This window comes from Cupressus sempervirens, chromosome 9 (assembly GCF_028749045.1).
Source record: "Cupressus sempervirens isolate cs-2001-9-10 chromosome 9, ASM2874904v1, whole genome shotgun sequence".
Lineage (NCBI taxonomy): Eukaryota > Viridiplantae > Streptophyta > Pinopsida > Cupressales > Cupressaceae > Cupressus > Cupressus sempervirens.
This window is the reverse complement of record NC_143126.1, coordinates 761,534,690-761,546,817: the sequence shown is the minus strand read 5'-3', so window position 1 is coordinate 761,546,817 and position 12,128 is coordinate 761,534,690. Positions and strand designations below refer to the sequence as shown.

The window sequence follows — 12,128 nt, the reverse complement described above, 5'->3', positions numbered from 1 at the left end:
ACAGGCAGCATAGACAGGAGAGCGAGCAGTGCTCTTGGAAGACAAAGAAAAGGCTGAAAAGGAATTACATGTGGCTTAGGCACAGGCTATGGAGGCAGCACTTCTACTGAAGGAGGCTGTGGAGGTCAATACATAGACACGAAAGGACTTACGCATTTGAACGGACCAGGTCTATGAGTTGCGTCAGTTGCACGACACTCTAGGGATGCAACCTCCCCCTTAGTCTTTGTTTTGATGTATTTAGTTCATTGTCTCCTATTTTGTAAAATTGTAAGTCGTTAAGAGAAGATTTTTCTTTTTGGGGGGATGATGTTGCCAGGATAATGGGTACTTAGAAAATTGGCACATCCGAGGGAGTTACACGTTCACAACGGTTTGCCTCGCGACCCCTCAGACACTATATGTAACCATTACTCCCTTTCATGGAGGCATGTTGTTATGGAATATTATTGTGTACGGTGACTAAGCTATTAATATAATATGATTGTTCTCTACTTCCATTTTGTGTTAAGTATCTTTCCTTTTGTATGCATTAGTTATGTTACCCATTAGGGAAAAAAGTTAATTTTCTTACAATACTAAATTTGAGTTTGAGTTCAAGATATTTTAATTATTATAGTAAATTATAATAAATTTAAAATCATTATAATACTCATACGTTTGAAATTTTTAATATATATATTATTGATATATTAATACAAGTAATGACTATCTATAATTAACAATATAATTTATTATTTTAATATAACCTAGTATTTTAAATATTTTAAAATATTACATTTTAATATAATGAATAAAAAGATTAAATAGCAAATCTACATGGTTGAAAACATAAAATGAAAAAAAAAGTAACTATTCAAATATAAAACTTAGAGATGATACATTAAAATAAAGATAGAACCAAAAATATAAACATTAAATATTTAGTATTAAAACACCCTTCTCTTCCCCAAAGTGCAAAGTCTTTGCATATTATCTCCTCAATATTGCCCCATCTCCCTATTTGTAATCATGTTTCAATAAGTTTTGGCTAGCAATCAGAGGTTGAGGCTTTCACTTGGTGGATATGCTCATGGAAGATAAGTGATTAGTTCCTAAAGCTCGTTAGTCCACCCAAGTAGGAACAACTAAAGATGGTTTATAGCTTCTCAAATAAATAGATTAATGCCACATGACATGAAAAACCTTTAAAAAAAAAGTCAATGGATGAACACAGTTAGGTCAAAACTTGGGAAATCCCTAAAAAAACTTTATTTTTAAATATATTTTGTTGAAAGTGTTATGCCTTTTCCTAGTCAAACAAAAGGTGGACTTGAACAATTTCTTAAGGATGCTTTGAAGTTTGTTGAATTTTGAAATTCATGGTTGAAATTTGATGAGCCCTATGACTTAATGGATAATGGCAGGTGATGCAAGAGCATCTTAAGTTCAAAGTAATCTTGCATCAACCAAAAATATTTTGCTTCTAGTTTGTGCGAGTTTGCCAATATCAACCCAATGGTTCTTTATATCGTCGATTTAGCATTTGCAATGACCAGAGTATATCTAAGGCCTATTTTGAATCATGTGTTACAAACTAGGGTTGTCGTTGCACCAAAAGATCGACCTGTTAATGCTCAATACAACCACTAGACTCATAGAAAACAGGAGGCGGTTAAGCCATGTCATGAATCTCAAAGGGGAACGTTGGCAATTAGTCCAACAATCCCCCCCCCCCCCTCAGCGTTACCCGTGGAGATTCAAACCTGTGACCAAGCTCTGATACCACTTGTTACAAACTAGGGTTGTCATTGCACCAAAAGATCAACCTATTAATGTTCAATACAACCACTAGACTTATAGAACACAAGAAGCAGGTTAAGCCATGTTACGAATCTCAAAGGGGAACATTGGCGGTTAGTCCAACATCATGTTCCTAGCTTTGCAGCTTATTTGGATCTATATTGCTACAGTTATGAATTATTTTTCCTCGAGTAGCATGTTCATATCTATTCTTGGACATGATGGTGGAATTTGGATTTGCCATGGAGACTGACGGCTTGCAATCTTCGGTGGCACATTTCACACATTCCTTGGATCATGTGATGACCTAAATCCAGAACCGTGAACCCTCAAACGGTCCATGCCATGAGTTCCTTATGATTTAGAACCGAACCTATTTGTTGTATTACATTTCCTATTCTTGGGGAATGTTAGTGAATTTGAGGCCAACTTGAGTGTCCTAATGCCTATATATGTGATGTAATGGAACTCTTGAGTAGTAGTAATCTGGGTGTAGAAAATATAGTACGAAGGTCTGATTCAAGATCAATCTCCAAAGTTTCTTAAGCAATCAAGCATATTGCCCCAGCATGTATGAAGTCATGTGTGTTGCCAACTGATTGTAATTTGATTTCCTATTGAATAAAGGCGGATTTGGCATTGTTCTCTCTATTCCTTGTTGTTTCTTGTTGTGCGCTTGGACATATCTCATTGGGTTCCCTCTATCTGTGGCTGCATCAACAGGTATGATTTTGTGGTATTGCTATAAGTATTGCTATAAGGATTTAATTATGTAGTTTTTAAGTCAAACTCATTGACCCATATTTCATGAGTAGTGATTCAACATGAATCCATCTCTCGTGACAATAAATAGAACACCTAGCACTCATTGGATCTAGGTGATGCTCATAGAGGTAAAGCACCAGAACTTCCCGAGAATTCACCCATCCTACTACTACTCCAGCTTGAGTGTGCTTAACTACGGCGTTACATCCCCAAGACATAATTAAATATACAAAAGAAAATTGAGTAACACAAATTCACTCAAGCATAGGAATGTTGCCTAATAGTGGTTTAATAGAACTGTTAGTATCAAGTATTCATCAGTAAAACATTTACATCAATCAAAATGGGAAACAGTCAAAAGAATTTTTTCTAAACATTACTTTCATGGCAATTTTGGCCTATATTGCCACCCATAAGACAGTTACTTTTGTTTCCAGCTTTATATTGCTGGAATTTAATCCAGATAAAAAATATCAACCAAATATTCCCTAACAAATTAATATTAAATATTTTTTGACATAGTGAACAATTCATAATATTAATACCTAAACAACCCCAATGCCACTTAGCCTTGACCATGATCGTTCCAGTATATTTCCCTTCTTAGACTTAGAACCTTAGATAGGTATGATCAGATAGCATGTTGGGGAATATGTAAAGCTCAAAGAACATTTCACTCCCGAACTTCTGAATTCCCGAGAATAACATTTGTTTGCCAAGAATAACAAACTTTTCACAACCCCCATTTATCAAAACTTTCCTTGATAAATGGCCATTGAACCTACGTGCCAAAAGTACTTTTATCGTCATGAAACCTTCCAAGACCATGCTAATCTAAAATGTTCTAATTTTGATTTCTCAAAGCAAATGAGAAGCAAAATACACAATTGCTTGTGGGTTACATTTCACTATCATGTTTCCTATTTGGAAACTAAGCCATTGAAATACCAAACAATTATCAATTCCAGCAGAGCCTATACTTGAAGAGAATTTGATCTGTGTGAGGCCAAGGATTTGATGTAGAAATTACAGGCCAATTTTGCACCAAAAATTCAATCATCCCAGGAAGCTTTCAAAGCCCATCTGTGATGACAGGTTTTTGAACATTCTAAAAGTTGTACTTACAGTATCTTTACCATCACAAAATAACTCATTGCATTCACGCAAATGTTTTGCTACTTGCATTTTTAAACAAAACAATGTCCAGAATTTGCAAATATAAATGTCAATGGCAACAATATCAATCTCAAGGTTGCAATGAATCTACCATGAAGATAAATCATACCGATGCATAGACAGACAGAAAATTAGAAGCAAATTAGTCTATGTACGTGTACTTATGTAGGATGGGACATAGGTGATTATTAGTCATTCAAAAAGTAAATTGATATATAATCCTTAAAATATAAGCATTCAAAAAAAATTATTATACAACTATTTTATACTTGAACAGTATGTAATGGAAACCAAAATATGCAGAGAATTCTTTTCTTTTTTTCCTTCAAATTCTCCTCAGGAATTATAATCAGAAAAAGCAAATGTCAAAAAGAAAGTTCTTGGCCTCCATGTGCAAACCAGCATTATTGATCAATACATGGATACGATTGCCAAACCATTCTACAGCTTCCTTGACAGCAAGCTTGGCTTTTAGAGGATCACTAATGTCTGTGCGCACAAAGAGGAAGCGATCTGCTGGTAGCTTAGAAGCAGGAACAGTTTGAAATTCCCTTTGATCCTCCACAATCTCATATTCAAGATCCTTGATATCTATGCCTACGACTTTGTATCCCTGTCCTCAAGTAGACATGAATTTTAACCAGCTCATACTGTTAGAAGTATCACTAAATAATTGAATGAAAAATTTACGCAGCCACAACAGAACTCATTTTCATTAAATTTATTTAAACTTTTTTGACATGATTTCTGACTTCCTTACATTGTTATAACTTATAAATTAGTAACATAACACTGAATAGGTGAGTCAAAATGTTACTAAACCACAATACAAAATATTTTGATAGAATTTATTTAAACTTTCTACCATATTTGTCTCTGTGCTAAATAAATGAACAAATGGCAAGCTGAATAATAGGTAATTTCAGTAAATATCATATTAGAATCTTCATTGCAACTGCTATTCAAGATGCCATAAGAAACCAAACATTGCTTGGTCCTCAATATAAATGCCCTATCCAGTCAGGATGTTTTAGAACTTCCTGTAGACATCCCACTAACTACCACAGGCACAAACATCTCTGGATTGTCAGTGATGTTTTCCTAGCTGTAAATGTACGTCTTCATCATACAACCTTAAAGAACCATCGTGCAATTTTATTTTTAGCATTGTCCTTCCTACCTACTTCAAACTAACAAATTGATCTTACTCCCTAAACAAGGCCAACACATTCGATTTTAATATCTCAAAAAGAAGTAAACACTTCATTAGAGTCCTGAAAAAAAAAATGTTAAAATGTGTGATCAAACAAGTATGGTTCATGCCTAATTTGTTTGTGCACACCATATGGGCAGATGTTATCACTTAACATGCATTTACAGTGGATAAGATCCACTCAGTTCACATGTTTCAAGTTGTAATGAGTGTTCAAGATGTAATGTTAGCCTTCACCATATCTCAATTACAAACACATAACAACTACTGTGCTGTTCAAACCTTCTGAGCTTGATAAAATAAGCACATTATACTGATTTCTTATTCAAACTAGCATCATTTTCAGACTAAAGATAGATCTTTTATTGGTACAAAATGACAATACATAACATAAATTACTGTTTAGGCAAAATAGCTTACACTCTTGATAATGCAAATTCTGATCTTGTTTGATTGCTACAGCAGTATAAACTTTAATTGCCGTTTAACCTCACTGATTATAAGGCCGTCAACTGATACTGATTGTCTGCCAGTTCTTGAAGTCCAATAGGCAACCCTACACCCACAAACTTGCACACTTCCTCCTTATACACTGCTCCCATTAGTCCAAACAGGACTAATACAAATTAGAAAGCAGAGTTTCCCATGTTCAGGATTTTGGGAAGCCATTTCAATGCAGAGTATCAAGATTAGTTAGAAACTCTTGGATATCATGATCTTGGGAAAAGGAAGTTATGATTAACCATTTTGATTCATGTATAAATGACTTGTTAGTTAAGAACTGTTATTTCAGGTATAAATGACTTGTTAGTCAATAACTGTTATTTCATGTATAAATGACTTGTTAATTGATGATTTTTATTTAAACTGAAAATCAATGCTTATATTTTATGATAGAGGTTAGTAGTGGTTGGCCGTTGTGATAAGTTATCAGTTATTTTATTTATCGATATCTTAATGTATATGGAGGAACATGTTATTATTATTGCAGAATATGCATTTTGGTTGCAGGAGCAGACGAAGTGAGGGAAGCATTGCTAAACGGGATTCAAGGAATGGGTCACCAATTTAGTCCATCATCAGATCACCAGGTATGGGTTCTAAACTACCTTGATGAAGGATTTATCGACTAGGCAATGGAGTATACCTTGGACAAGTCATGAGCTATTTTGTCAACTTTGATAAACACTTAATATCATGAAAAGAACTTTTGCCTCTCCTTATTTGAGTCTGTGGAAGTGATCAACATTATGAATTGTACATAAATATATATATATATATATATATACATATGATGCCACCATGATACTTTGATAATATCTAAGAATTGCACCTATGTGTGTGTGTGTATATGTATGTGTGTATATATGTGTGTGCGTATCTAGAGAGAATACAATGATAGTTATGCATAATCTCAAAAAATACACACGTATATAGATATATGTATATATGTAGGTACAATATAGATAGAATTCAATAAGCTAGTGACGTTGTATTCATATATACACATATATAAATATATGTAAAAACATAATAACTTAAATCATGATAAATATAATCTTTATGCTTAAATATGACTCCAAGCGGTGAGCGTTGCCATCTTTCCTATCGGCACCTGCCTTTTAAAAATTATATTGGAATTCTTGAAACTATTACTAAGCTCCTTTCTTATAACTGAGAGGGAGACTATATTTCTCTCTGCAGTCATAGGATTCTTGGTTATTATATGATCTTGTCTCACTCCATACTGCTTTTCTTCTTCTCAAAAAGCTGGTATATTCACACCCCTTTGCCCATGACCTAGAGCATAATAGCAGATCACTCTACAGTACTAAGCTGAACAGGCAAAAATCATAGAGTGCAAAGTGGGATCGCCGCAGCGACTGCATTTGTAATCATTCTCAAGTCATGAATATTTGACATGTCACTCTCATTTTCTTCGCTATCTTGTTTTTCTTGCTATCATGACACTTATGAAAGTCACAATATCATGTTACATGCTCGATATTATATCTAAAAAGCATTGGTTCAGCTCTCTTTTTTTAATTGTTTACAAGATAATCATTTTCATATGCTCGAATATGTCTTTGAGAACCAAGAGATCCGCTCTATTCTATATATTTGACATATGTTCACATACTCAATTTTACATCTAAGATGCATACGGTCCTGCACTTTCTTTATAAATGACAAGTTCACATCCATGCATATCAGGTATCTACCTACGGGAATTGGAATTGTTATAATCCAATGAGGAAAAAGTTTTCAGTAAATGATAATGCATAATAAGTCTTTCACTGTAAATGATTGGCTATAACAGTCTAAAGTATTCTTTCTGATATCCATGTAACTAGATACATGCCAGCAGTCTCCTAGGATGCACCCAAGGCCGGTAGAGCCAAGAACAACTAGGTGAAGAGGAAAGATATATTACAAGAAATAAAAGCCATTAATCAGTGTCTTTTATTATATGAACTTAATAAGAAATAAAATTCTTAAGACCAAGTAAGCTTGTGGTTGTCCAAGATATAATCGGTTTTCAAGTCGAGCAGTGATGATCAGGCTGATTAATGCCCATCTAAATCCTTGGCCAAGGTAGATTAGAGGCATGCTTGCCACAAAATGATCACTAGAGGTCATGAGTGCTAGCTAACAGAGGGAAGGTTGACAAAGGAATTCCTTAACCTTGTCTACTACTTAGCCGACACTCTAACACTAGTATGCTTAGGATGGTAGGACTATGGTGACCCAAGCCTAAACCCAGGGTAGGGAAGGCCTTTCTCGTAAAAGATTGTGTGATGATATGTTTAAAGTCCGCAGTTGAGAGGTTAAGCCCATGACGTTGCTTCTCCTCTTTGCTAGATGTCGAAGCTTGCACAACTTGTCGACAGTTATTACAGTTCATGTATGAGTTCTAAATCTTTTACTTGCATGTACCTTTATTTTCTTTACTTTGAAATGAATAGATATATATGTATTTATCTCAATGGAAATCATAGAATTCAGTTATGGAAGTTAATTCAGTTGTTTTTATATGAAATGGATGTAGTCGTTATTTAATGTAGTCTCCATGTATTGTTTCCAAACTACTTATGTCATTCTGTTATGATATTTGGTTATAGTTTTAGAATATGTTCTTTATTTTTAGTTTAGTAAAAATGGTATGTTAGATTATTCCTCCATGATGTTCAACCATACCCTGACAGGAAATTAAGGAACCTTTTCGACACTGGAAGTGTAATCTTCTGCAATAATCATTGCCAATACTTAATAGCATTCACACATCATTGGTGTAAAAGTGAAAAGGAGGTAGTGGAAGTTACGCCCAACCAGAATATTTGATGCTTCCACCCTTACATATCAATGTACTCATGAGCCTAATGAGACTCTTCTCTAAACACGTCCTATAAAATCATAGCCAAAGTCTTGGCTGTAAGGATAAAACCAATCATAAAAGAGATAGTCAAATGAGAAGAAACAAGGTTTCTCGGTAGAAAACTCATTTGTGATAAACTTATATTGGCTTGGGAAACTAGTGACTAGGCCTAACAATCTGGCCAAAAAATTCTATTGTAAACTTTACGATAGAATGTGATGGAGGTTTATCCTTAAAACATTTATTGTGTTGTCCTCCATTTTGTCTTCATAGAATTGGGGCAACCCTACACAATTTCCTTATGGATTCGTAGGCGCATCTTCTTTGTTTTAATGTGTCAATTAGGTGTCATGGAACAATTTGTTATCCCTAAATTGTACTCCCATGTTATCCTATCTATGTGTTCTTTTGAAGGTTTCCATCGAGTTGAATCTCAATTGTTTGCTAGAGTTTTTCTTCTTTGACTACAAATTCTCAAGTTTTGGGAAACTTTCGAGTCTTTTCTTTGTTTTTCTTTGTGTTGTTTTTGGCTCTAATTTTTGCCTTGGTGAATAGAATTCAGCTCGATTCAAACTAACTTAGGTCCAAATTGGAGTTGTCTACTTCAAATTATAAGGGAATAAATGGGGTTTTCCAAGTCAACTGCATAATTTTTTATTAAAAACCTCATTAAAGTGGATTTTTATTGGTAATTACACAAATTAAATTATATTTAATATTAAAACTAGATTTTGCGGTCCATCTTAAGATTTCAACTCATTATGAGTTGATTTGACCATAGTTTTTTATGTTTTATGAAAATAGCCTATTTCAAGACTATTTTTCATGTTACTTTTTTTAAAACTATAGTTAGATATTAAATATTAATACATGAGACAACTTAAGTGCATAAAAGTGGGATTTTTATTATTACATATTGCATACATCCACATGCAAAATACTTTATGAAAATCCACTCCCAATAAATTATAAGTCCCATTATTAAATTAAATGGACTTTGACTCTGCGTTTGGTGGAGGCTGCGTTTGCGAAAATACTCTGCGTTTGCGAATTTTGGCGGATCCTCTGCGCTTCCCATATTCTCTATTGAGCATTCGCTTTGCTTCTTCTCTGCTCTCAAGTCTTATCCGGTATTGACGGACTTATTTCCTCCAAACCGCCCGTTTTCTAATATTGGTTTAGATCCCAGCCTGTTTTATGGTCCGTTTTTGGCCTCAATTCTTCTTTGATTGTGGCGCAATATAAAAGTAAACAGTAAGTTTTCGCTGCCCATCTTCTCGAGCAAGCTCCTCACAGTTGTATTGGAAGATTGCGCTCGGCGGTTTGGCGGATTGTGCTCTGCAATTAACGACCGGAGGGAGGGTTTTTTCCGCTGCCAGCAAGGTGGCAAACGACTGGTGTAGGGTCGATGGTGGTGGACACCTGGGTGTCCCTGCGCGTTTACTCACTGAAGATGGTACCCCGTGCGCTCCATTTTCTTCTAATTCGGCAGGAGATGCTTCCGCTTTTGAGCAGCCCCCCGTACCTCCTCCCGCCACTAGTGCTTCTACCAGCATTAATGGGGTTTCACTTCCGTCTGATGGCAATGCATTCAAAGCTAAATCGTTCTCAGAGGCGGTTTCCAGTTCGGCAGGTAGTGTTCATGAACAAGCTAGGTTTGTTATTGCTGGTTCTGACAGCGTTAATAAGGTCGCCAAGGACGGTAAGAGCCCTTTGGTTCCCTCAGCTCACTTTTCTTTAATTCCTACTTCTGAGATGGTTACCGAAATTATTAAAGAGAAAGATAGGCTCAAAGACACTGCTATCTTTTTTGCTGCTGTTGACATTGAAAAATGTCCTCCACGCAAGTTTTTGGATGATTGGTTTCATAATTTCTGGAATATCAAACTAGGGTTTCACATTACTTTTCGCAGACAAATTCAAAAGGGGTTATTTGTTATATTTTTTGCTAACCATGATACCCAACAAGAGGTTCTGAAAAGGCAATATTGGACGGTTGGGTCAACGTCCTTCCGTGCGTTGGCTTGGACCCCTGAAGCTGTCCATGAAGAGGTCTTGGCCCTCTCGGCTCCTAGATGGATTCTTGTGAAAAACTTGCCACCCTTTCTTTGGCGTTTTTTGCCACAGTTGTTGGAAAATTTGGGCAAAATTATCAGGATGGATGAAACTATTAGATTAGTCCCTCATATGGATGCGAGGGTTCTTATATCACTCCTCCCTGGCAGAGAAATTCCTTCTGAAATTAATATTAATGTGCTTAATGATAACTTTGTTTGCCCTATTGAAGTTTTAGGGGGCTTGAATGCTTGTTTTCTATGTAGGAAGGAGGGTCATCGGTGTAAAGATTGTCCCATCATTAATAAATCTGCTGCTAAACCTTCCAATAACAATATTCCCCTTCCCAAGTCCTCTTTACCGGTTAACCCTTCCATTGCTTCCACACTTGTTGGTCAACCCGCTACGAAGGCTCCTATTTCTTCAGATTTTAACCAAGTTGTCTCTTCTCTCAACTTGAATTTATCTCCCCCTCTAGAGCCTATGTCGGGGCCTAACCTAGATGATGGTTTTACTCCAGTTAGAAGTAGGAAAAAGAGGAAAGGGACTAATTTGGGTAACCCTAATTCCAAATATGTTAATCCAGATTCGCATCCCATTGTGAATCCCCCGCTAAGCGTTGACATGGTTGAGTGCCCTGCCTCTCCCATTGATACTGTCAAGCCTGCCTTGAATCCGCCAAAGGTTCTTCCAAAGGTGTTTAGAGAAATTGAGGATGATTGTATTTTCGAGATCATCCCTGCTTCTGGGTCAGCTCACATTGATCTCAATATGGATATGGAGCCGTCTGCCCTTGATGACACTCCTAAACTTGACTCCATTTCCACCAATAGGCGTGGGAGGCCCCCAAGGTCAAAAAACATTTCTGCTAATAAAAAAGTTGGAGATATTCCAAATACTCCTAGCATGGATGTTGAAGATGCGTGCCTAAGCCCTTACATTGTGTCTCAATGAATTGCTTATCCTGGAATGTTAGGGGGCTTGAGTCTCCGGATAGAAAATATGTTGTTAAGCGTGTTTTAAATTCTTTCAACTCTGTTGATTTATTTATGATGCAAGAGGTTAAAGCTACTGGTTTCATGCTCGATATCAACCTTAATTTTATTTGGAAAGATGCTATTAAGTTTTTCTCTAACCACATTAGAGGTAAAGGTGGTATTGCTGTTCTTGTTAATCCCAAATGGGAGAACCTCATAACCGACAATGGTATTTCCCCATGTCAAAGGGCTGTCTGGTTTACTATGAATATCAATAATAAACAAATTGGTTTTTGTTCTATTTACGCTCCTAATGATACTAAGGATAGAATCTCCCTCTGGAATTGGCTATCCACTCTTCCTGATATTCCTTGGTTTTTTGGAGGAGACTTCAATATGGTTGAGTCTCAAAAGGATAATACTGGCGGCAACCCGTTCAGATGGAAAGACCATGAGAATCTTCACTGGTCTAAGTTTATTAACTCAAAGAAGTTGTTTGACCCTCTTGCTAACAATAAAGACTCTCACCATGGTATCTGGCACACTTGGTGCAATTTCCAGCAAGGTCGATCCAGGATCTATTCCAGATTAGACCGCTTTTATGGCAATAAAGACTTCTTTTCTTTTCTTCCTGATAGCAGTGGCAACATTGTCTTGACTTCTGCCACCACCCTATCTGATCACCATCCCATCTTCACCCGTATTAGCATTAATGCTGATCCTGTTCGTTATAAACCTTCCTGCTCCAAATTTTTACTGAATAATAAGCTTTTGCATGATGAAG

General features: G+C 36.0%; 1 protein-coding gene across 1 annotated transcript in view; it reads right to left on the bottom strand.

Annotated features, from left to right (window-relative positions):
- The window catches only part of LOC149540903 (uncharacterized), a 158,035-nt gene that overhangs the window by 116,960 nt on the left and 28,947 nt on the right, over nucleotides 1-12,128 (bottom strand). The window contains exon 3 of the mRNA XM_089799759.1: nucleotides 4,123-4,336. Within this exon, the coding sequence (XP_089655885.1) occupies nucleotides 4,123-4,336 (214 nt within the window). The remainder of the gene's footprint in view (nucleotides 1-4,122; nucleotides 4,337-12,128) is intronic.